The sequence below is a fragment of the Poecilia reticulata genome, chromosome 8, assembly GCF_904066995.2.
Source record: "Poecilia reticulata chromosome 8, P_reticulata-male-v2, whole genome shotgun sequence".
Lineage (NCBI taxonomy): Eukaryota > Metazoa > Chordata > Actinopteri > Cyprinodontiformes > Poeciliidae > Poecilia > Poecilia reticulata.
In genome coordinates this window covers 27,250,110-27,275,295 of record NC_088837.1, presented here as the reverse complement: position 1 = coordinate 27,275,295, position 25,186 = coordinate 27,250,110, and the positions used below count along the sequence as shown (strand labels likewise).

Below are 25,186 nucleotides of genomic sequence, written 5' to 3'. Positions count from 1 at the left end.
GTTCAGCCTGATCTGCAGAGGAGCGCTGAGGGGACGCTGGGGGACGGGGGGACGCTGGGGGACGGGGGGACGCTGAGGAGACGCTGGGGGATGAGGGGACGCTGGGGGACGGGGGGACGCTGAGGGGACGCTGGGGGACGGGGGGACGCTGGGGGACGGGGGGACGCTGAGGAGACGCTGGGGGATGAGGGGACGCTGGGGGACGCGGGGGCTGAGGAGACGCTGGGGGACGGGGGGACGCTGAGGGGACGCTGGGGGACGGGGGGACGCTGAGGAGACGCTGGGGGACGGGGGGACGCTGAGGGGACGCTGGGGGACGGGGGACGCTGAGGAGACGCTGAGGAGACGCTGGGGGGTGGGGGGACGCTGAGGGGACGCTGGGGGATGAGGAGACGCTGGGGGACAGGGGGACGCTGAGGAGACGCTGGGGGACGGGGGGACGCTGAGGAGACGCTGGGGGACGGGGGGGACGCTGAGGAGACGCTGGGGGACGGGGGGACGCTGAGGAGACGCTGAGGGGACGCTGGGGGACGGGGGGGACGCTGAGGGGACGGGGGGGACGCTGAGGAGACGCTGGGGGACGGGGGGACGCTGAGGTTTTCTCTGCCTCTTTTGGGTCTTTCTGATTTTTCTGCTCTTTTTGCTATAATTCATATTTTTCATATTTTCATGTTGATTTCTGCTGGTTTGTGTTGAAAATGTTTTAATAATCACCGTTGATAATATTCAGATAATATTCATCAAAACAAACAAAAGATTTAATCGCTGAATTTGTTGCCTGAAACTGCAGAGCAGAGAAACATTTTTATCTTTTCTTCAAACTTTAATTTGTTGCTAAATGAAATAAAAAAATAACTCAAGGAATCATTTCAGTTTCTGGGATTTATTCTGAAATTCAGCATGAGAATAAAATCTCAACATGTTTCTCTGGTTCCGTCTGTCTGTGCTACCTCGTCAGGTTTCCCTACCGTAGCACGGATAGATGGCTACGTCCGTCTGTCCGTGCTACCTCGTCAGGTTTTCCTACCGTAGCACGGATAGATGGCTACGTCCGTCTGTCCGTGCTACCTCGTCAGGTTTCCCTACCGTAGCACGGATAGATGGCTACGTCCGTCTGTCCGTGCTACCTCGTCAGGTTTTCCTACCGTAGCACGGATAGATGGCTACGTCCGTCTGTCCGTGCTACCTCGTCAGGTTTCCCTACCGTAGCACGGATAGATGGCTACGTCCGTCTGTCCGTGCTACCTCGTCAGGTTTCCCTACCGTAGCACGGATAGATGGCTACGTCCGTCTGTCCGTGCTACCTCGTCAGGTTTCCCTACCGTAGCACGGATAGATGGCTACGTCCGTCTGTCCGTGCTACCTCGTCAGGTTTTCCTACCGTAGCACGGATAGATGGCTACGTCCGTCTGTCCGTGCTACCTCGTCAGGTTTTCCTACCGTAGCACGGATAGATGGCTACGTCCGTCTGTCCGTGCTACCCGTCTAAAACTGCTACCGTCATGTTTACAAACTACAGCAGGTTGTTAATGTTACATGTATTGGATTATTTGAGTGGCTGGAGTGGAAGCTTAGCAGTTACGGTTAGCTTAGCATTAGCTTAGCATCGGAACAATTTATACACGACGGAGCTACAAGAAGATCACTTCCTTCATCTGAATGTGCTACCTGTTGAAAATGTTTGCACTAACCCTTTATTAGAACATCCTGTTAAATTATTTTACATGCAGAGGCGTCTGTAAGGATAAAACGGTTTCAGAAACAGGTTTTTACTGGAATCAATCAGACACATTCAGATCTCTGTGACTCTCTGCATGGATCCGTTTCATCGCGTTTCTGAGTTTTTTCTTCTTCATCCCGTCAGGATTTCATCAGCATCTCGTTTCCATTCTGGCCCAGTTTGATCTGAACTGGAACCAAACCAGTTTGTTTCCTGGTCCAGAATATCTGAGCTCAGCCGTTTCCTCCCAGCTGAATTGTTTCTGGATGTCTGAACTCGGGATACAGAGCAAATGTCCTTCAGAACCGACCTGATCAGAACATTTATGGGCTGTTAGAAGGTTTCACATGTTTCCTTTTTGGTGTCTTTATGTTCGATTAAATGTAAAGATATAGGATCCGACTTCTGGCTCTGCTCTTCGTCTCTCTGCTGTGCTCCCCCTGGACTGGAAGCTGTTTTTAGTTCTACCTCAGAGTGGCCAGCTGTCTGTTACTCCTATCTTTATTTGATACAACAGAGGCCTCCGCTCCATATCGGTCCCTTTTTTCAGCAGTTTCAGCAAGCGGGGCCCAATCAGCGGCTTCCAGAACCACATGTGTCCCTTTACCTGGTGACGTCTAAAGACAATTGTTGGATCCAGTTTTTTATCGAAAACAGAAACTTGATCTTGAATCACCACCGAGATGAATTAGAAGAAATGTCTTGAACACGATTGGTCCTGGGTTTTTGAGTAGTTGGCTCCCCCTGGTGCCGGAACCGGGTCACAGCGTGGAGAAATAAAAATGTAATAAGTATATTGAAGCTTTGAGGGCGTTTTACATATTTTGAATATCAGATGTTGCTGCATTGCGTTAACCCTTTAGAAAGTTGTATTCTCATTATGGTTTGAAATATTTCAGCTGATGATAAAATAAAAACATTGATCAGAAAATGTGGTTTAATCTTTTATTTTACTGTCCAGCAAAGAAAAAACATGTTTACACTGTAAAATATTTACAGATTTAATGATCATAACTCAAAGTTTTTACAGCTCAATTGTGATCATGATGAAGACTCGAGAACATCTGAAATTAGTGTTTAAACATATTTCGTAACAATAAACAATCTGGAATAGTTTTTCTCACCTTTAAGATGAAAAATACATTCAGATGCAAATTATATTTAGAAACAGGAAGAAAAACTTGAAGGTGAGAAAAGGCGAGACCTCCAGTGGCCCTTCAGTCCACCTCCTCCACAGTGGGCCCCTGGCTGTGGGCCCCTGCCTGCTCTCTGCAGCTCCCAGTGGGCCTCCCTCCCTGGTACAACCTGCTGATGATGGGGTTGCACACCTTCTCCAGCTCTTTCTGCTGGTGTTGGTACTCGTCTTTCTCAGCCAGCTGGTTGTTCTCCAGCCAGCTGATGGTCTCCTCGCACTTGTCCACCACCTTCTTCTTGTCCTCCTGGCTGATCTTGCCCTTCAAGCTCTCGTCCTCCACGCTGCTCTTCATGGTGAAAGCGTAGGACTCCAGGGAGTTCTTGGCAGCCATCTTGTCCCTCTGCAGCTCGTCCTCGGCTTTGTACTTCTCGGCGTCCCGCACCATCCTCTCGATCTCCTCTTTGCTCAGTCGGCCCTTGTCGTTGGTGATGGTGATCTTGTTCTCTTTGCCGGTGCTTTTGTCCACCGCGGACACGTTCAGGATGCCGTTGGCGTCCACGTCGAAGGTGACCTCGATCTGCGGGACCCCTCGTGGAGCGGGCGGGATTCCCGTCAGCTCAAACCTGCCCAGCAGATTGTTGTCCTTGGTCATGGCTCTCTCCCCTTCGTAGACCTGGATCAGGACCCCGGGCTGGTTGTCGGAGTAGGTGCTGAACACCTGGGTCTGCTTGGTGGGGACGGTGGTGTTGCGTTTGATCAGGGCCGTCATCACTCCTCCGGCCGTCTCGATCCCCAGGGACAGAGGAGCCACGTCCAGCAGCAGCAGGTCCTGGACGTTCGCCGACGTGTCGCCCGTCAGGATGGCGGCCTGGACGGCGGCGCCGTAAGCCACCGCCTCGTCCGGGTTGATGCTCTTGTTCAGCTCCCTGCCGTTGAAGAAGTCCTGCAGCAGCTTCTGGATCTTGGGGATTCGAGTGGAGCCTCCCACCAGGACCACGTCGTGGATCTGGCCCTTGTCCATCTTGGCGTCCCTCAGGGCCTTCTCCACGGGCTCCAAGGTTCCCCTGAACAGGTCGGAGCACAGCTCCTCAAAGCGAGCCCTGGTGATGGAGGTGTACAGGTCCACGCCCTCGAACAGAGAGTCGATCTCGATGCTGGCCTGGGAGCTGGAGGACAGGGTCCTCTTGGCCCTCTCGCAAGCTGTGCGCAGCCTCCTCAAGGCTCTCTTGCTCTGGCTGACGTCCTTCCTGTGTTTCCTCTTGAATTCCTCCACAAAGTGGTTGACCATGCGGTTGTCAAAGTCCTCTCCTCCCAGGTGAGTGTCTCCGGCCGTGGCCTTCACCTCAAAGATGCCGTCCTCGATGGTCAGGACGGACACGTCGAAGGTGCCTCCGCCCAGGTCAAAGATCAGGACGTTTCTCTCTCCCGACTTGCCTTTGTCCAGACCGTACGCGATGGCGGCCGCCGTGGGCTCGTTGATGATCCTCAGGACGTTGAGTCCCGCGATGACGCCTGCGTCTTTGGTGGCCTGTCGCTGGGAGTCGTTGAAGTAGGCGGGGACCGTGACCACGGCGTTGGAGACCTTGTGGCCCAGGTAGGCCTCGGCGATCTCCTTCATCTTCACCAGGACCATGGAGGAGATCTCCTCGGGGAAGAAGGCTCTGTTCTCCCCTTTGTACTCCACCTGAATTTTGGGTCTGCCTCCTTCTGAAAGCACCTTGAAGGGCCAGTGCTTCATGTCGGCCTGCACCACCGGCTCTTCAAACTTTCTGCCGATCAGCCTCTTGGCATCAAACACCGTGTTGCTGGGGTTCAGGGCCACCTGGTTCTTGGCCGCGTCCCCGATCAGCCTCTCGGTGTCGGTGAAGGCTACGTAGCTGGGGGTGGTCCTGTTGCCCTGGTCGTTGGCGATGATTTCCACTTTTCCGTGCTGGAAAACCCCCACGCAGGAGTAGGTGGTGCCCAGGTCGATGCCGATGGCCTCGTTTTTAGCTGCACACATCTTGGCTGGGTTTCCTGTCAGGCCTAAACCAGCAGAGACACACAGGAGGAGGATTATTCCCTCTCAGAAACATATGCTACACTTTAGGTTCTTACTGGACTTTGTAGCAGGTTTTGCTCCAATCCGACTGCTTCTGTAAAGCTGCGTTCAGCGACGTTCAAACATCGTTTGCTCCACTAATCTGTTCGGCATGTTTCTGTCTTTGACTACACTCTACAAAGTGCGTTTCTATTTTGGCTCTGCTCTTTTACACAAAGGTTCTGGTCAGAATTTAGCAGGTTTATTAATGACCATATTTTACAGAATTTTTCCTTATGCTGGGAAAATGTTTTATTCTGTTTCTATAGATTCCATAGAAAGGATGCTAAACATTTCTTTATAATAAACCTGCTAATACTCTTTGCTAAATTTTACATTCATAAATGCAAATTTGCTAATAAAACACTTTGTTTCTCTCTTTTCATTAAAGATATGGAACTATATATCAAATCAATAGCAGAATCTACAAATGAAAAGGCTCTAAGGACAATTTCAACATGTACGTCTTTGCATGTTCTTATCTAATCACCCCTGGCTGTTCTGTTTACTGTTGTGTTGTGTTGTATACTTCACTATGTTAATTTGATGTATACTAATTTAACTTAAATAAAGTTCATTGGAAAAAAAAAGTGCGTTTCTCTCCCTCTCTCTGCGGGAGCAGAGAAGAAGAAGAGTGAGAACTTACTGCAGTCCAGAGTTTCCTGCGCTGTGATGCTTCTTTCTCCTCTGCTGGATCTTCTGATGCTCTCTAAAGGTCTCTGAGTCTCTAACTGCCCCAGCTTCACCCTCACCGCTATTTATACCCCTCACTCACTTCTTGTCGCTTCTCCAGCCTTCGGCCAATCACAGAGCGCCTGCGTCATGACGTCACCCGCTAGAAGTTTCTCCCAGCTTCTGGTCGCTCCGAGAAAAAGTCAGAAAGTGACAGAAAAGCCCGATGAATTCACAACATTTCCAGAAGCTCCCAGAGCGGGAATGACGGCGACAATATTAGAGCAAAAATATCAACATGTTGTTTTCATAAAGCGCAGAAATCCTCCTGAAGGCCGAAGGTTGATTCAATCTGTTGATATTTCAGGTTTCAGACTGAAGGAGACTCGGAGGACCTGGAGCCGCTGCAGGACTGGGACTCTCCAGGTTCGGTTCCGCTGGGATCCGATCTGTTTTAAGGAGAAAGTCGTCTTATGAAAAACACTATATTATAAACACTATTTAATTTCATCTATTTAAAAATGTCTCGCAATTAGACATAATTATTCTGCTCTGTTTATTTACACCTGAGCAGTTTATTTATGGTTGTTCTTCGCTTCATAGTTTTTAAATCCAGCCATGAAACAGTTTTATACAGATCTGAAGGTTCTGGTTCTGGTTCTTCTCTCCAGAACCTTCTCCGTCGATGCGCTCCGGCCTCTGATTGGTCGGGGTTTCCAGAAAAAATACAAAACTACAGAAACATACCGGAAAAGGGCGACAGGTCCTTCAAAATAAGATGAATCTGCGTGTGATCATTTAATTCTGAACCTTTTATTCTGAAGGATGGTGCCGGAAACTGGATGGTATCGCCACAACGTGATGGTGCTGAGAGAGAAACGTCCAGAAGCTGCTAGACATCAGAAGGGTCAGCATGAAGAGGAGCTGCTGGTCAGAGATGAAGAAGGCCGTCCACTGGAGGTCTCACACTGTGAAAGTCAAACTGTTCACTTTGTTCTGTCCATGAGGCCTGAATATATTTTTGCTCTTTGCTTTTTGTTAATAAACTGATTGAATTTCGTTTGTCTGGTTTCTTTGCTTGATGCTGAATAATAATGTTTCTCAGATTGACGTCATGGTGGCTGAATGAGAAAACGTGTTTTCATTCCAGTGGTTCATCTTCATCCTGTTAATGTTAATTTAAATGGTCAGAAGTTTTCATACCTGGTTTAGTTTCAATGTGACCAACACGTTTCTGACCACCACTGATTTTTGGGTTCTGGAGCGGCCCAGTCAAAGTCCAGCTCTGAACCTGTGGAGGGAGCTGAAGATGAGGGTGAGGCCAGCAGAGGGAGTTACCGTGTGACCTGTGGCGCCCCCTGGCGTCCTCCTGGCTCCACTACATGATTTTAGGAGTTTTATTCGTCTTCATATTTTCTGGATGTAAACATGAATCTTTCTCCTGAATGTTTATTCACCGTCAGAATTCAACACAAACTAATTATAAAGCAGAAGAAAGAAGCCAGCAGGGTTAACATATTTAAATCAGTGCAAACTTTCACATTAATGCTCAGAAATGAATCCACTTCCTGATCGATCAGAAACAGGTCAAAGCTGCAGTTATGTTTTCATTTATTAAACATTTGTTCTTCAAAACCAACTCATTCATTGTTGCTTTTTAAACTAAAACATTCAAAGTTCATTGGTAAGATGTCATTTGTTTTATTTTTAATGGAAAAATAATTTTGATGCAGTTTTTATAAAGTGATGTTTTCATAGAATGATAAAAATTAGATTTCCCAGAACATTCACTGAACATTAATATATTCATTGCTGTGCTTTTATTTTCATATTTTTACAACTTGAAGTTGACAGAAAATAATTTTGTTGATTGAATTATTGGTTTGCATCAAATAGTAAATATTATTAACTGACCATAACCAGAAATATAGATCATGTTGGTCAGGTTCTCATTCAGTTTGTGATCAAAAGCTGATTAAAGAGAAAATAACTTCATGTTTGGTTCTGTAGACTAACCCATCAGAACCCATCAGAACCCATCAGAACAGGACCAGCAGGCAGCAGAGGGCTGGTAGGACGGACCCGGCGGCCCAGTGCGGCGCTGCGGACGGTGAGCCTCTGAAGGTGACGAAGCCCAGCGGATCTGCGCCGAGCTGCTTGCTGATCCAGTCCTGGTACCGAGACACCCGGGCGTAAACCCCGGGGTAACCAGGCCGGGCGCACTCGAACCCAAAACTCACAATCCCAGACTGGACCCACCTGGTGCCGTCATTGCTGACCATCGGACCGCCGGAGTCCCCCTGCACACAGTAAGACCAGTTAGAACCAGTTGGAACCAGTTGGAACCAGTTGGAACCAGTTAAAACCAGTTAAAACCAGTTAAAACCAGTTGGAACCAGTTAAAACCAGTTGGAACCAGTTGGAACCAGTTAAAACCAGTTAAAACCAGTTGGAACCAGTTGGAACCAGTTAAAACCAGTTAGAACCAGTTGGAACCAGTTAAAACCAGTTGGAACCAGTTGGAACCAGTTGGAACCAGTTGGAACCAGTTAGAACCAGTTGGAACCAGTTAAAACCAGTTGGAACCAGTTGGAACCAGTTGGAACCAGTTGGAACCAGTTAAAACCAGTTGGAACCAGTTAAAACCAGTTAAAACCAGTTGGAACCAGTTAAAACCAGTTGGAACCAGTTAAAACCAGTTGGAACCAGTTGGAACCAGTTGGAACCAGTTAGAACCAGTCAGACCAGTTAGAACCAGTTGGAACCAGTTAGAACAAGTCAGACCAGTTGGAACCAGTTGGAACCAGTTGGAACCAGTTTGAAACAGTTGGAACCAGTTGGAACCAGTTGGAACCAGTTAAAACCAGTTAAAACCAGTTGGAACCAGTTGGAACCAGTTAAAACCAGTTGGAACCAGTTGGAACCAGTTAGAACCAGTTGGAACCAGTTAAAACCAGTTGGAACCAGTTGGAACCAGTTAGAACCAGTTGGAACCAGTTAAAACCAGTTGGAACCAGTTGGAACCAGTTAAAACCAGTTAAAACCAGTTGGAACCAGTTAAAACCAGTTGGAACCAGTTGGAACCAGTTAAAACCAGTTGGAACCAGTTAAAACCAGTTGGAACCAGTTAAAACCAGTTAAAACCAGTTGGAACCAGTTAAAACCAGTTGGAACCAGTTAAAACCAGTTGGAACCAGTTAAAACCAGTTAAAACCAGTTGGAACCAGTTAAAACCAGTTGGAACCAGTTAAAACCAGTTGGAACCAGTTAAAACCAGTTGGAACCAGTTGGAACCAGTTAGAACCAGTCAGACCAGTTAGAACCAGTTGGAACCAGTTAGAACAAGTCAGACCAGTTGGAACCAGTTGGAACCAGTTGGAACCAGTTGGAACCAGTTTGAACCAGTTTGAACCAGTTGGAACCAGTTGGAACCAGTTTGAACCAGTTGGAACCAGTTAAAACCAGTTGGAACCAGTTAAAACCAGTTGGAACCAGTTAAAACCAGTTGGAACCAGTTGGAACCAGTTAAAACCAGTTGGAACCAGTTGGAACCAGTTAAAACCAGTTGGAACCAGTTGGAACCAGTTGGAACCAGTTGGAACCAGTTGGAACCAGTTGGAACCAGTTGGAACCAGTTGGAACCAGTTTGAACCAGTTTGAACCAGTTTGAACCAGTTGGAACCAGTTGGAACCAGTTGGAACCAGTTAAAACCAGTTGGAACCAGTTAAAACCAGTTAAAACCAGTTGGAACCAGTTGGAACCAGTTAAAACCAGTTGGAACCAGTTGGAACCAGTTAAAACCAGTTGGAACCAGTTGGAACCAGTTGGAACCAGTTAAAACCAGTTGGAACCAGTTAAAACCAGTTAAAACCAGTTGGAACCAGTTAAAACCAGTTAAAACCAGTTGGAACCAGTTGGAACCAGTTAGAACCAGTCAGACCAGTTAGAACCAGTTGGAACCAGTTAGAACAAGTCAGACCAGTTGGAACCAGTTGGAACCAGTTAGAACAAGTCAGACCAGTTGGAACCAGTTGGAACCAGTTGGAACCAGTTGGAACCAGTTGGAACCAGTTTGAACCAGTTGGAACCAGTTGGAACCAGTTGGAACCAGTTTGAACCAGTTGGAACCAGTTGGAACCAGTTGGAACCAGTTAAAACCAGTTGGAACCAGTTAAAACCAGTTGGAACCAGTTAAAACCAGTTGGAACCAGTTGGAACCAGTTAAAACCAGTTGGAACCAGTTGGAACCAGTTAAAACCAGTTGGAACCAGTTGGAACCAGTTGGAACCAGTTGGAACCAGTTTGAACCAGTTGGAACCAGTTGGAACCAGTTGGAACCAGTTTGAACCAGTTGGAACCAGTTGGAACCAGTTGGAACCAGTTTGAACCAGTTGGAACCAGTTGGAACCAGTTAAAACCAGTTGGAACCAGTTGGAACCAGTTAGAACAAGTCAGACCAGTTGGAACCAGTTGGAACCAGTTGGAACCAGTTGGAACCAGTTAAAACCAGTTAAAACCAGTTGGAACCAGTTGGAACCAGTTAAAACCAGTTGGAACCAGTTGGAACCAGTTAGAACCAGTTGGAACCAGTTAAAACCAGTTGGAACCAGTTGGAACCAGTTAAAACCAGTTAAAACCAGTTGGAACCAGTTAAAACCAGTTGGAACCAGTTGGAACCAGTTGGAACCAGTTAAAACCAGTTAAAACCAGTTGGAACCAGTTAAAACCAGTTGGAACCAGTTAAAACCAGTTGGAACCAGTTGGAACCAGTTAAAACCAGTTGGAACCAGTTAAAACCAGTTAAAACCAGTTGGAACCAGTTAAAACCAGTTGGAACCAGTTAAAACCAGTTGGAACCAGTTGGAACCAGTTAGAACCAGTCAGACCAGTTAGAACCAGTTGGAACCAGTTAGAACAAGTCAGACCAGTTGGAACCAGTTGGAACCAGTTTGAACCAGTTTGAACCAGTTGGAACCAGTTTGAACCAGTTGGAACCAGTTGGAACCAGTTGGAACCAGTTGGAACCAGTTTGAACCAGTTGGAACCAGTTGGAACCAGTTGGAACCAGTTTGAACCAGTTGGAACCAGTTGGAACCAGTTGGAACCAGTTGGAACCATCACCCTTGCTGCTTCCTTGTTAAACATGTTCAGGTTTATTAGAGGTGAACTCTCCTGCTCCTTGTGGCCTATTTAAAACATCTTCATTACATTATACATAATACATACATAATCAGATTTCAGTCAATCAGGCTGACCTGCTAGAATGACCTGCTGCTGACCACGCCCCCAATGACCGCTGACCCGCCCCAGTGACTGACCACGCCCCCCACTCACTGACCACGCCCCTTATCACTACTAACCACGCCCCCAGTGACCGCTGACCACGCCCCCACTCACTGACCACGCCCCTTATCACTACTAACCACGCCCCCACTCCATGACCACGCCCCTTATCACTACTAACCACGCCCCCAGTGACCGCTGACCACCTATTTGTTCGTCTTTAATCTAATTCATTGTGTTTCTGCCTCCAGCTCTCTGGCTGCTCCATGTCAGTGAAACAGGTTTTTGGCTCAGTTGGATCTTTCTGGTTCCATAAAAACCAAATCAAAGCTGCTGTAAAGCTGCTGCACCTGCTGATTGGCCAGAACTCACCTGGCAGGTGTCTCTCCCTCCTTCGGTCAGCCCGGCGCAGATCATGTTGCTGGTGATGGAGTCGTAGGAGGTGCTGCACTGGGAGTTGGACACCACTGGGATTTCCGCTTCCTGCAGCGTCTGGGGGAAAGGCAGAGGGCCTGGACAAGAGAGCAGACTGCTTACTGGTTCTGACTCGGTTCTACTGGTAGACTGGTTCCAGGTTCTGATGGGGACTGGTGGCTGTTTTACTGAATTCATGATGAAATTGGGAGAACTGGTTGGACTGGGAGAGGTTTTCTATTGCTGGATGACCTTTATTAAAAATGTATTAATTAATAATGATTATTATAATTGATTGATAATTATTAATCCTCCAGTGAGTCTGAATAAAATCAAATCACCAGAGGTCAAAGGTCAACCTCAGCAGCATTAGAGACTGGACCCAGTTATCAGCTGCAGAGGGACGATGGGGGTCCTCACCCTGGAAGCGGACGTCGCCCCAGCCGGTGATCCAGCTGCTCTGTCCGGCCGGGAAGTCGCTGCCGGCCGCCGCCAGGCAGACCGGCCGGATGTAGTCGGTGAAGGTCACGGCCTCCTGCAGCTGCAGCAGCGCCACGTCGTTGTCTTTGGTCTGGTCGTTGTAGTCCGGGTGCGTGATGACGCGGCTCACCCTGCGGGACTCCTCATTGGGGTTGGAGGACTGCTGGGTGAGCCGTCCGAGGTAAACCATCAGGTTCGCGGTGACGGTGCTGAGGGACGGAGGAAAGCCGTCAGCCGTGGCGTGATGCCAGGCCGCCAGGTGATCGGAGCCGCCAGGTGATCGGAGCCGCCAGGTGATCGGAGCCGCCAGGTGATCGGAGCTCACCTTGGGAAGCAGTGGGCGGCGCTCAGGACCCACTGATGGCTGATCAGGGAGCCGCCACAGAAATGGCCGCCCTGGTGCAGACTGACCTGCCAGGGCCAGGCGCCGGCCGCCGCGTCCTGACCGCCCACAATCCGAGGGCCGCGGCTGGAGCCGAGCGGCGCGCTGCCGCAGACTGCAACAGAGAGAGGTTGCAGCAACCAGCAACTGCTGTAGGAAGCCAGCATACCTGGGTGGGCCCCATACGGGATGAACATGGGCTACAATACGGGACCCATGTGGGTCACAATTATGGGGGTCCATGTTTATCTCATATGGGGCCCACCCAGGAGCAACCGGCAACACACAGAGCAGCAACCGGCAACACACAGAGCAGCAACCGGCAACACACAGAGCAGCAACCGGCAACACACAGAGCAGCAACCGCCAACACACAGAGCAGCAACCGCCAACACACAGAGCAGCAACCAGCAACACACAGAGCAGCAACCGGCAACACACAGAGCAGCAACCGGCAACACACAGAGCAGCAACCGGCAACACACAGAGCAGCAACCAGCAACACACAGAGCAGCAACCAGCAACCGGCAACACACAGAGCAGCAACCGCCAACACACAGAGCAGCAACCAGCAACACACAGAGCAGCAACCAGCAACCGGCAACACACAGAGCAGCAACCAGCAACACACAGAGCAGCACCCGGCAACATCAAAAAATCAGTTGTGTTTATTAATAAAGTGGATTATTAACTCATGTTTTTATTCTCATACTGCAACGTTTACATTTAAAATACTGTAAATATTGTGGAAACTTTTCCTTCTGCAATTCAGAAATGACTGAAGCTAAAAGTCTAATTTAATCCATGTTTCTGGATGCTGCTGCGCTCTGATCACATAAAACCCAGTTCAGTTTTCTGACTTGGTCTTGACCCAGTTTGCTAAACGAGACCAAAACCAGAACCGAGACCTGCAGAACCTGCAGAACCTGCAGAACCTGCAGAACCTCTGGACCCTGATGGAAACATCCAGGGGGTGAAAACTTTTCATACAGATTTTATTTGAGATTCAAACTTTACAGGAAAAGTTAAAATTTAACCTGAAACATCAGAAGGAAAAGCATCAAAGCTCCTTGAGAACATTTACAGACCTCATAAAATTGGCTGCACAGAGTGACCTTTGACCTTTATGGCTAAATGGTTTCATTCCTGAAAGGAACCAACTGCCAGATGCTAAGGGCTGCTAACTAGGTTCTGCTCAAGGTTCTGAACCTGCGCTATTGCTCTTAGCTAATTACGGTTAGCTCTTAGCTAATTAGCTCTTAGCTAATTACGGTTAGCTCCTAGCTAATTAGCTCTTAGCTAATTACGGTTAGCTCCTAGCTAATTAGCTCTTAGCTAATTACGGTTAGCTCCTAGCTAATTAGCTCTTAGCTAATTACAATTAGCTATTTACTAAGGATGTTCCGATCAGGTGTTTTGCTGCTGATTCTGATCACCTGGATTGACTGTTAAATTTTTTTGCTTTAGGTATAAATGCTGCTATGTGACCTGGCAAAATTTAAGAATGATCTGGTAATAAATTCACCTGATTTAGACATAAAACATGCAAAATACTTGCAGGCATAGAACAGCAGCTTTTTAGTCAAAAGGACTGAAAAACCTGCAATCAGTTAAATAATATTTAACAGTTAAATAATATTTAACAGTTAAATAATATTTAACAGAAAGGGTCTCAGTGCCATAAGTTATACACGAGTCAAATAAATCTCACAACACTGCCGGCATCAAATAAGGCAGATTTGATATAAGCAAGAAAAATGAAATATTAATTTGCACGTCAGCTTCCGCGTTGGGGGAAAAGCGGCTCGGTTGTTTCCGATCCAATAAAAATATCATTTTACCCTCGGTGCCTGCAGCGCCTGGCCGAGGTTTGAACATCGATCCGAAGCCCCAACCAGTGAACTGGAGGAAGGTTTTAAGATGTAGCCTCGTTATACATTCACTGATACGAGGTGAGTTTAAACTCTGTGGCTAACATTAGCTTTAGCTTATGCTAGTAGGTAATATTCTCTGGCGTTGTTCTTGTAAAAATGTGCTATTTAAGTATCTAAACATTCTAACAATGTTTTTACCTGATTTTCTAGTATGAATGAAAACTTTAAAGCCCTTTATATCAGGAAGACAACAATGTTCATAGTTTTGCTTTTTTTGCGTTTGAAATACGACTCAGTCTTTTCTAGCAGTCATGGTAACTCAAAGCGGAAACAAGTGAACCGCATTGGCTCATGCAGATGTGACGTCAACGCAAAGAGCCCATTGGCTGACTAACTAATACTGGCTCTGATTGGTTGGTTTTGACTTAGTTGAGTAGTTCTGCAGCATGCCAGGCAGGAGATCGAATATTTTCAGCGTTTATCTGTCTCATGCTAAGACAGCTAAAGTTTATACATCTAAAATCTTTTTTCTTTTTTTCAGTTCCTTTTTGCTGTGAGAGTCTGGAGGCTGAGCGGCTCCGTCTGGGACATGTTACCACCGACAGCAGAACCAGAACCAGAACCAGAACCAGAGTCTCCTCCGCAGCTCCAAGGTTATTTGTTTAGCTTGTTTAGCTTTCCGGTCGTGATGCTGATCCGGTGAGTAGCTGCGCTGCTTCACCTGCTGATGGTTCCGGATGCAGCCAAATAAATCAAGTTCTTGTTTTTAAATATCATATTAGATTCTCTGTGTTGACGCATTGTGACGTCATTCTCCGCCGCAACACGCAACAGCGTCCCGGTTCACTCAGCGTTAAAGTTTCTCACCACGTCCAAGTCCACCTCGCTGCAGCAAACAGGAAGGGGCGGGACGGACCGCTGTCAGCCTCTTACCTTATTTGGAAATGGAACCATTGCACTCCGGAAGTGATGGGGGCGCTATTTCCTATAGTATCCGCGGTCTCCCGTTTAAATTTTCTTTTGAAACCTGTGATGTAGCTTCATCTGTAGGAAGGAGTTTCACTCTCAGCATGTATTTCAACTTCTCTGTTTTATTCACTTCAGCGCAGCTCACAGCTTTTAACAAATTCCGTAGCTTTCTGTGTTCTTCTAAATCTGCTTCTTAGTCGCATCTTTTCGGGCCTGCTGCTGCCTCCAGTGGCGTGGGGTGGTAACACAACTAATATAATTACGTCACTGAACGAGAATACCACAAAATCTTTATTATTTACTATTTCGCCATTACTGGCAACGTGAAAGATTAATTATCTTCTAAAATACCATATTTTCCTTCAGAATGTAACATGTGGAACCACCAGGGGTCGCTCCCATAAAAGGGAGGCTGTCAGGCTGGTGGCCTCTGTGCTCGTCCAGGTGTGTTGGCCCACGCGTTTGTGATCAGGTTTGTGTGTGTTGTTTTTTTTTTTTGTTGTAAAGACAAAACTCTTTTAATTTGATTATACTAAGTCAGTGTTTGTGGTGTTTCTATATAGGGCCACATTTCATGTTTTGATCGGACGATTGCTCTACCTGGGCGTGCGGTTGATCGACGCTGCAGGTAGGCGTTGTATATTTTTTAACCGGATTGAATTGCATGTTTTTTATTTCAAAGATTTAATAGGCGTTTGGTAATTTTTATTTTTTTTTTTGCAGTTGTCGCTGCACCCTGCTGTTCCTTTAGAATTTGATTTTCTTTTTCTATTGTTTTTCATTTATTTTGTTTATCTATTGTTCTTGCAAACACACATCCTCTTATTTTGTAATTATAAATATTGTCCCTTTTTTATACTGGTTGTTTTTATTGTACTATAAGTGGCCGTAACAAGAATGTAAAGCTAATTAGGTGACATAAACAACACCTTTATTATACATTATAAATAATATCTTTGTATCTCCATCACTTATAGGAGGAAGAAAAGAAATAAGACATGAAAAACAACATTATCAACAACAATAAAAATACCATATACAATGTATGCATAAGAAAATTTAACTGAGTAAAAGTCAATAACAAACAAATTAATTAGGTTCACAGATGAATAACCAGGATTGTTAAACAAGCAATAATCCACATTTTTGTTTTGTTGGTAGAGGAAAAATATGATTAAACTATTTAGTCTTCCAAGGTGGAAATTTTTCTTTTACTCTAAAACAATAAAATAAAACTAATTAATGGAATCATAATATAAACAATTAGTGCATAAAGTAAACACTTAGCATGCTGAAGATAAATGTTATCATTTAGTTTGGCTAAGAATAATTATTGCACCGTCAGTGAATGACGTCTAATAGATGTTTTATATTAACCAGAGGAAACAGCGACGCCTTCAGGAGCTGATGAATAAAGAGGATGGATGATCTAGTTTAGACACAGATGTTTTTGGTTTCACCACCTTTACCTGCTGTTATACCTGCCATTGAAACTATTCTTAAAGTTTGTCTGTTAGTCTGCAGCTCATGTGACCAAACCAACCGGAGATGAAAAGCTAAAACTCAGCAGTTAAAACTTGAGATGACTTAAAACTTTAGTTAAATTTTTAGGTTTAAACATTTTAACTCATTGTTAAAATGTTAACATTACTTAACTAGAGGTAATGTTAGCCAATGTTACCTCTAACTAACTAGAGGTTTTGCACAAGTTGCACTTGTTAGGTAACCCCTAACAAGTGGGTCTTCTTAAAAGATAAAGTGACGTTTCTTAAAACATGTAGTCAGTGTTTTCAGCCAAGTTGAGCTGAATGTCCAGTAATGATCCAAGGTATTTAAAACTTTCCATAGTTTCAACAGGTTGGCCAACGAGAGAAACTGGAACCACTTTCAGGTTTTGTCATTAAATTGGCTCTACTTCCTTAAGAAAATTAAAAGGTTTGGTGTTTTGTGACGGACTTTATCTTTTGCGGTTCCAGTGATGCCAGAATTAATAATAAATAATAGACTTTGGTATTCTGACTTAGTAATGTACTTATACTAGTTGTGCTACCACCCCACGCCACTAGAGGCAGTAGCACTGCAGGCCCGAAAAGAAGCGACTAAGAAGCAGATTTAGAAGAACACAGAAAGCAATGGAAATTGTTAAAAACTGTGAGCTGCACTGAAGTAAATAAAAGAGAGAAGTTCAAATACAGACTGAGAGAGAAACTTTTTCCTAAAGATGAAGCTACATCACAGATTTAGAAAGAAAATAAAACGGGAGACCGCGGATAATACAGGAAATAGCGCCCCCTTCACTTCCGGAGTGCAATGATCCCATTTCCAAATAAGGTAAGAGGCTGACAGCGGTCCGTCCCCGCCCCTTCCTGTTTGCTGCAGCGAGGACCTTCTCACCACGTCACTTAGCGTTTGTTGCAAAAAAAAAAAAAAAAAAAAACTTAGCGTTTGTTGCTGCGCGCCTGCGCAGTGTGAAGGAAAAACGCAGGCTGAGAAGTGAGATACTTGTGATCGGCAACACGAGACAGTGATCGATCACCGATCAGACACTTTTTCACGGAAATCGGCCGTGAAAAACGATAATGATTGGTGACCGATCGATCGGAACACCTCTACTATTTAAAACAGTCTTATTTTAAATATTAAACTGTTTTAAAAAACAGAAGTGAATTTTCTAAATGACGATGTTTCAGAGTGTTTATGGATGTTTGGCTGGTTTGACTAGCACTGATGGTTTATATTTTGTTTAAATTTTTTCTCTTTGTAATGTTTGTTTATGTTGCATGTGCCTCCCAGGCTGCCGTAGCCAATGAGGGCAGGCCTATAAATCTGGCCTCGCTGTTCGTACCAATGACTTGAACTGTCAAGATGTTTGGCACAAACAAACCAAACTTCGTGTGAAAAGCAGCGAGGCACGTTTTGTTTTATTTGTATTGTAAGTTTATGTTTTGTATTCTAATGTTTGTATATGTTTTAGTTGTCATGGTGACGATCTGCATCCAAGAAAATAAACAAAACTCTGAAAATCACCTGTCAGATTCTGCTGAGGAATCCACCAGCCTTATCAGGTGTTTATTAACAGACTGAACTATTCGTGGCCCCAACTTGGCAATTTTGATGTAAATTACAAGTTTTATTAATAATTTCCCACAGCTGTTGCACAACGGGTGGGCGTGTTGAACTCACCATCGATCTGCGCATCACTTCCTGTAAAACACAGAGAAAGTTAGGAAAACACAGTTCTTCCTCCCTGAGGCTTTGTGATGGAACAACAATCTAAATATTCATCTAAACTCTGAGAAAAACTGGAGCCTCTGAACTAAACATGTTATAACATCTATAGAATCAAATTATTTCAAATTATTTCTGCCAAATGATTTCATCGATTGTTGGTCAGACATTTATAGCTTCATGTAATCTGAAAGTGAAGGGATCCATCCATCATCCATCCATCCTCCATCCATCCATCATCCATCCATCATCCATCCATCATCCATCCATCCATCATCCATCCATCATCCATCCATCCATCCATCCATCCATCCGTCCATCCATCCATCCATCCATCATCCATCATCCATCTCCATCCATCCGTCCATCCATCCATCCATCCATCATCCATCATCCATCCATCCGTCCACAGCCTGATTGATACTTTATCTCAACAGCTTTTGAACAGTTTTCTGCTTCCTGACCTGGATTGAACTGAACTGCAACACCAGACTAGATGTTAAAGGATCACAAATAAAAATGCTTAAAAACTTGAGCTGTTTTTTTGGTGAGAGGTTTGAGGACGTCCTTCAGGAGACAGACTGAGTCTGTTAATGAAAAACCAGGAAGGTCCAACAGTAACAGAAGCTGTCGTTAAATCACATCTGATTTTAAACACAGGAAGCAGTTTGAGCAGGTTTCTGTCTGAACCGTCGTCCAGGTGAGACTCACCTGCAGCCCAGAGGGTCAGCAGCAGCAGCAGGACTCTGGAGGAAGACGACCCGACCTTCATCATGAAGAGACTTCAACCTGAATCAATAAGGAAGTAACCTGCCTGGCCTTACCTGAGGAGGAACGCCCACACACACACACACACACACACACACACACACACACACTACTCCTCCCTGCAGAGCTAAGCACCAACCACAGACATGTGGCTGATCCAGCCACATGTCTGTGGTTGGAACAGCTGGCGGCCTTCACGCTGCCAGATATTCAAAGGAAGTTGAGCGTCTGGCTGCTGAAGTGCATCATGGGAAGGTGAGTCCTGATCTTCTCCATGGACCTGAACTCTGATAACCTCCAGAGGGAAGTGAGGCCTGAGGTTCTATTGCAGGTTTATTGGGTTCAATGTGTCAGCAGGCTGGAAAGCAGCAAGATTCCCTCCAACCTGCCAGAAAGGAAGCGTTTGTAGAGAACAGGATCCTCCTCAGAGTGTCACAGCAAGGCCACCGTAGGCTGCTTGGAGCGCCGTCTGCAGTGAAGCTGAGCCAAAAGGCAAAGCTCTCCATTAACCGGTCCGTCTTCATTTCTGCCTTCGTCACCAGCTCTGGATCATAAGCAGGAGTGAAAGTAGTTTTAAATTCTTCTTTGTCTGCTTTGGAGTTTCTGTGCTGATAATTTTTTTTGCGAAGCAATAAAAGCTGGTGTCTCTTGAACTGCTACAAAATAAAGCTGTATTTCCTCCTTCAGTCCACTGGCTGCAATGTTGACACCTTGAGATGCCATGAGACCTAAATCCTGCCACCAGAGAAAGACGATGCTGTTTGACCAAAGAGAAAGAAGCAGATTAAATATTCCCCAAGAAAATTAGGTAAATCATTTTTGTGTTACTATTTTCTGCAGGTGAAGTTGGGTGGAACGGGCAGGTAAGTGGGGGAGGGGGAGCAGGAATCAACATCCACCAGCTGAGTTAACAAGTTACGTTTTAGACAACTAATTGTTGTCAAATGTAAAACTGGTGTTTAATCTATTGATTTATTAATAAACTTCATAAGCCATAAGCCAGAGTATCTGGGTAGAAATAAGATTGAATACTCATTAAGTGAAAAGATGCACTCATGTGCCTAAAACTATAACAGGCTGTAGGAATTTCTGGAAACAAATATCTGATCAGAATTATTTTGTTCAGCTCTAATCATTATGCTACTTGTATTAAGAAATAATTGTATTGCACTCCAACCAGTCATGTTAACTAGACGTGTCTGCCAGTCTACCATTCTGACAGTGTGTAGAAAGGGGCATTTTTGGAATGGTATTTAAATAAATGCTGAATTAAAATCACATTGTTTTTTTGGTTTTGTTCTTTTTTTAAGTGACCACAATTAATTGAGTCGTGACCGACTGAGAATGTCCAGAGATTCACCACGTGTGAATTCATGAAAAGGTTTTCACCGTGATTAACTATTCCAAGAACAGCTGTAATTTCTGAGCATTTCTGGACACCTTCAAAGAGCTGCTGCCAGAAAATGAAGACAGGAAGAAGATCTCCGGTTTTCAGAGCATTACAGGAAGGAGATGGCTGACATAATCAAAGCAAAGCATGTTACTGTTGAAAGAACCTATTTTCTTAAGTTAAACAATAAATAATTCTGTTTTAGTTTTTTAATGAGTATTTCAGAGCTATGCTGACCAAAGGTTGAACCCTCTGTTTACCATTTGTTTATTGCAACGTACAAAGGGTTTGTTGTACAGCTATGATGGTACTTATAAGTAGTTCAGTGTTTTCCACTTCACTTGTGGTAAGACTTAATATTAATGATTGTTACTATAGCATTGACACTGTAATTACACTTAATGACATCTTTATAATTGTTGCTACTAGTTTCACTTTAGTTAAGGAAAGAGTTGAATTAATGACACTTAATGACGTCTTCATAACTGGTGCTACTTGTTCCACTTTATTTCAGGTAGGGGGAAACATTAATGACTGTGCAGTTAAAGGTTTTGACAGTGTAATTACACTTTATGACATCTGTAACTAGTATGCTTAAGGGAAAATATTAATCACACAATTATAATGATCTCGTAACTGTCACAGTTAAGACTGACAACAAATGACATGGTAATGTAATACACAAAGATACATAACATTTCAAATTTTGATAACTATTATGACATATTTATGACAGATGATGATTCTTGGTTAATGTCAGGTTTTCATAACGAAGACATTTTGAATAATGTCAACTTTGCATAAAGTGTCATTATTTACCGAATGACATTTTATGACAGCAGTCATAAATATTCATGAAGACGTATTCATGTTCTTGACAGATGTTATGTCATGTTTATGACAGTCTTAATGTGAGGATTTGAGTTTTGTGTGTGTTTATTTTGGTTTCTGTCAGCCGAGTCTCCAGTTTGTCCCGTCTAGCCCTTGACTGATCCCAGCTGTCTCTTGGTCCTTGTCTTGTCTGTTCTGCCATCATTTCCAGTTGCTACCAGATCTGAGCTCCTAGCCTTCTGCTCACCTGTGCTGCCTGGATTTTGTACTCTTCGTCATCATTAAACTGCAAATTATTCACCATAACCTGGGTCCACTGCGTCTACCTCACCACTTTACAACCGCATATCATGACACTTAGACACACCCCGTAAAATAAAGTGTTCCTGAGACTTTATAAAAAAATAAGTCAGACGCTGCAGCTGACGGTTGGTAAACACAGATGAAGTATTCATGCAGCTGCAGATTTAGTTTTGGTTTTTTAATGTAACATCTGCAGCTTGTGGAGAACCTGGTGGGGCCACAGTCACATGAAGGGGTGACAGTAGGGGGTACGGGCCGGCAGGTGCTGCTACCCCTAAAGGATTTAGCGGGTCCGCAGTACCTGCTAGAGAGGAGCGGCTGTCAGCTGTAAAGATCAACGGTTCACTGTGAGCCGTGACTGGTTAGTTTCTCAAGAAACATCTAAAACAGACTTAATCAGTTAATAAAGAACTTTTTCTCATTTCATATCGTTTCTGAACGGATCCTGCTTTACTAGAGCAGCAGGTCCTCTGATTGGCTGAGAGCAGCAGGTCCTCTGATTGGCTGAGAGCAGCAGGTCCTCTGATTGGCTGAGAGCAGCAGGTCCTCTGATTGGCTGAGAGCAGCAGGTCCTCTGATTGGCTGAGAGCAGCAGGTCCTCTGATTGGCTCAAAACGTTCAGAACTTTATTAAAGAACAACAACAATCAACATAACATGTTCTTCGGTTCCATCACCAAAATAACAGCAGAGCAGGAGATTAAAGTGAACTAACCAACCACCGCTGTGTTCATGAGGATTATTGATGATAAATATCAAGCCTGAAAACCTGATATCGGACTGAATGTTATGTTTTAACATAATCTCTGGTCGGGAGGTTGCCATGGCAACGGCAGTGCTTAAATGACAGAGTAAAAATGTGCGACTGGTTTAGAGCTGATCACCTGTTCAGGTTGTTTTCCTTTCCTGTGTCTCATCACAGCTGCTGTAGTTTCTGAACGTTCAATAAACGACAAACTTGGACTAATTACCTCGATCTTTGTGATTATAAGTCATTTATAACAAACAAACACAGTAAATATGTTTCATTAAGTATTTAACAAACAAATGGCTTCTACCGCCATAATTATGTGAAATTAAATTAATTGATGTAAAAAAATAGTTTGGTGCTTTGAGCTCAGAGTCTGAGAGGCTTTTTCTTTATCAAACTATTTTTTGCCTCTTATTTATAGGAAATATTGATGTGGATGAGATTTCCTCCAAAATAATAACGTTTTTCAGCCTTTATAGCTCCACTGTTGAAACTCTAACATTCACAAATGAAATAAAATCCAGTCCAACATCTGGTCTGAGGTGATTCCTCTGGAACCTGTTGGAGGAAAAACATCCCAACTTCAGAAGATGAGCTTTAACCTAACAGAGCTCTGTGGTTCCTCCTGTCAGTCTGAGAGTCAGGGTGAGGAGGCGCCATGTTAGGAAGAGAAGCTGCAGGATCTTCAGAACCAACAGGTCATGATGCTGGGCTACTGATTATCCCTCTGTCTGGACACAGGACCAGTAGAACCAGTTTAAAAGCTAAACTGAATGGTTATAAACCAGACATGGAAAACTGGGATGGACTCCATGCCATGATGTTCAGAGTTTAGGTCTCATGGCATCTCAAGGTGTCAACATGGCAGCCAGTGGAGCTGAAGGAGGAAATACAGATTTATTTTGTAGCAGTTCAAGAGCTACCAGCTTTTATATATATATATATATATATATATATATATATATATATATATATATATATATATATAAAAAAAAAAAAATTCCCTTCTCACCCTCCGCGGGTGGTCTGTTTCATCCTCTGAGCTCGGGTCCTCTACCAGAGGCCTGGGAGCTTGAGGGTTCTGCGCAGTATCTTGGCTGTGCCTAGAACTGCACATTTCTGGACTGAGATGTCTGATGTTGTTCCTGGGATCTGTTTGAGCCACTGCTCCAGTTTGGGGGTGACTGCCCCGAGGGCCCCGATGACCACAGGCACCACTGTGGTCTTCACCTTCCAGGTCTTTTCCAGTTCCTCCCTGAGGCCCTGGTACTTCTCCAATTTCTCATGTTCCTTTTTCCTGATGTTGTAGTCACTTGGTATTGCTACATCCACCACAACGGCTTTCCTCTGTTCTTTATCCACCACCACAATGTCCGGTTGGTTCGCCATTACCATCTTGTCTGTCTGGATCTGGAAGTCCCACAGGATCTTAGCTCGGTCATTCTCCACCACTTTTGGGGGTGTTCCCCACTTTGATCTCGGGGCTTCCAGTCCATATTCTGCACAGATGTTCCTGTACACTATGCCCGCCACTTGGTTATGTCGTTCCATGTACGCTTTCCCTGCCAGCATCTTGCACCCTGCTATTATGTGCTGGACTGTCTCAGGGGCCTCCTTGCACAACCTACACCTTGGGTCTTCTCTGGTGTGGTAGATCTGAGCCTCTATTGCTCTGGTGTTTAGGGCCTGTTCCTGGGCGGCCAGGATGAGAGCCTCTGTGCTGTCCTTGAGTCCAGCTTTCTCCAGCCATTGGTAGGTTTTCCTGACATCAGCCACTTCAGTTATTTGTCGGTGGTACATCCCATGTAGGGGCTTGTCCTCCCATGATGGTACTTCCAGCACCTTGTCTTCTGTTCCCCATTGCCTGAGACATTCGCTGAGCACATCGTCTGTTGACGCTTTGTCCTTGATGTATTTATGGATCTTGGATGTTTCATCCTGGACAGTGGCTCTCACACTCACTAGTCCTCTGCCTCCTTCCTTACGGCTCGTGTACAGTCTCAGGGTGCTGGATTTGGGGTGGAACCCTCCATGCATGGTTAGTAGCTTCCTAGTCTTAACATCCGTGGCCTTCATCTCTTCCATTGGCCAGCTAATTATTCCGGCAGGGTATCTGATTACTGGTAAGGCAGCTATGCCTTACCAGTAATATATATATATATATATATATATATATATATATATATATATATATATATATATATATATATATATAAATTCCCTTCTCACCCTCCGCGGGTGGTCTGTTTCATCCTCTGAGCTCGGGTCCTCTACCAGAGGCCTGGGAGCTTGAGGTTCTCCTCCAGTATCTTGGCTGTGCCTAGAACTGCACATTTCTGGACTGAGATGTCTGATGTTGTTCCTGTTTGAGCCACTGCTCCAGTTTGGGGGTGACTGTCTGCCCCGAGGGCCCCGATGACCACAGGCACCACTGTGGTCTTCACCTTCCAGGTCTTTTCCAGTTCCTCCCTGAGGCCCTGGTATTTCTCCAGTTTCTCCTTTTTCCTGATGTTGTATCACTTGGTATTGCTACATCCACCACAACGGCTTTCCTCTGTTGTTTATCCACCACCACAAAGTCCAATTCCGACTACATATATATATATATATGTAGTGTAATTCCTAGTAGTAGTTACAGTACTACAGCAGTAGCTTTATTATTATTCCAGCTTCATGTAAGAAACTCAAAAATCTTCATCACTGAAGAAGATGTTGAGCTTCAAAATAAATGATTTATTACTTCCATATTTGATGAGAAAATAAACCTGATTTATTCAGTTATAAAACCAAAGAAGCATCAGCTGTCATAGTTTGATTAAAATAAATTAATCTAAAGATGACCTCTGACCCCGGAAAGCCTGATGATTCCAACGAACAACCATAAAAAATGTAAATAAACTGCTCAG

At 44.8% G+C, this 25,186-nt stretch overlaps 3 protein-coding genes and 2 long non-coding RNA genes across 6 annotated transcripts in view; 3 read left to right on the top strand and 2 right to left on the bottom strand.

Annotated features, from left to right (window-relative positions):
* The window catches only part of LOC103469484 (ceramide synthase), a 4,101-nt gene extending 4,025 nt beyond the window's left edge, over positions 1-76 (top strand). The window contains exon 5 of the mRNA XM_081610470.1: positions 1-76. This exon is cut by the window's left edge and continues 93 nt beyond it. Within this exon, the coding sequence (XP_081466596.1) occupies positions 1-76 (76 nt within the window).
* A 2,575-nt stretch (positions 77-2,651) lies between these two features.
* On the bottom strand, positions 2,652-5,810 carry LOC103469482 (heat shock 70 kDa protein 1). 2 transcript variants are annotated; one of them, XM_081610411.1, is made up of 2 exons: positions 5,711-5,810; positions 2,652-4,880 (listed from the first exon to the last, which is right to left on the bottom strand). In XM_081610411.1, exons 1-2 carry the CDS (start codon positions 5,757-5,759, stop codon positions 2,938-2,940), a joined length of 1,992 nt encoding a protein of 663 aa, XP_081466537.1. In that variant the 5' UTR covers positions 5,760-5,810; the 3' UTR covers positions 2,652-2,937. The 2 variants fall into 2 exon arrangements, with proteins under 2 accessions (XP_081466537.1, XP_008415410.1); XM_008417188.3 differs by lacking the exon at positions 5,711-5,810 and adding an exon at positions 5,582-5,702.
* LOC103469483 (uncharacterized) lies at positions 5,757-6,666 on the top strand. The gene is made up of 3 exons (XR_014088802.1): positions 5,757-5,877; positions 5,975-6,033; positions 6,432-6,666. It is a non-coding gene; the product is annotated as an uncharacterized LOC103469483 (long non-coding RNA).
* Positions 6,667-7,201: 535 nt separating this feature from the next.
* On the bottom strand, positions 7,202-19,058 carry LOC103469481 (trypsin I-P1-like). Its single transcript, XM_008417184.3, has 6 exons — positions 18,950-19,058; positions 18,194-18,214; positions 12,111-12,282; positions 11,726-11,994; positions 11,264-11,403; positions 7,202-7,907 (listed from the first exon to the last, which is right to left on the bottom strand). The coding sequence occupies exons 1-6, from the start codon at positions 19,011-19,013 to the stop codon at positions 7,647-7,649; spliced, it is 927 nt and encodes a 308-aa protein (XP_008415406.1). The 5' UTR covers positions 19,014-19,058; the 3' UTR covers positions 7,202-7,646.
* Positions 14,511-15,866, top strand: LOC145552662 (uncharacterized). The gene is made up of 4 exons (XR_014088808.1): positions 14,511-14,694; positions 15,377-15,482; positions 15,574-15,638; positions 15,734-15,866. It is a non-coding gene; the product is annotated as an uncharacterized LOC145552662 (long non-coding RNA).
* Positions 19,059-25,186: the final 6,128 nt, after the last annotated feature.

What these genes read in the sequence shown, in the direction of transcription:
- LOC103469482 (XM_081610411.1), bottom strand. Translation starts at nt 5,759, where the DNA reads ATGACGCAGGCGCTCTGTGATTGGCCGAAGGCTGGAGAAGCGACAAGA. An exon ending in GGCTGGAGAAGCGACAAGAA is followed by an intron (nt 4,881 to 5,710) that starts GTGAGTGAGGGG and finishes CTGCTGGTTTAG; the next exon opens with GCCTGACAGGAAACCCAGCC.
- LOC103469481 (XM_008417184.3), bottom strand. Translation starts at nt 19,013, where the DNA reads ATGATGAAGGTCGGGTCGTCTTCCTCCAGAGTCCTGCTGCTGCTGCTG. An exon ending in GGGCGACGTCCGCTTCCAGG is followed by an intron (nt 11,404 to 11,725) that starts GTGAGGACCCCC and finishes TCTCTTGTCCAG; the next exon opens with GCCCTCTGCCTTTCCCCCAG. An exon ending in GAGGGAGAGACACCTGCCAG is followed by an intron (nt 7,908 to 11,263) that starts GTGAGTTCTGGC and finishes TACTGTGTGCAG; the next exon opens with GGGGACTCCGGCGGTCCGAT.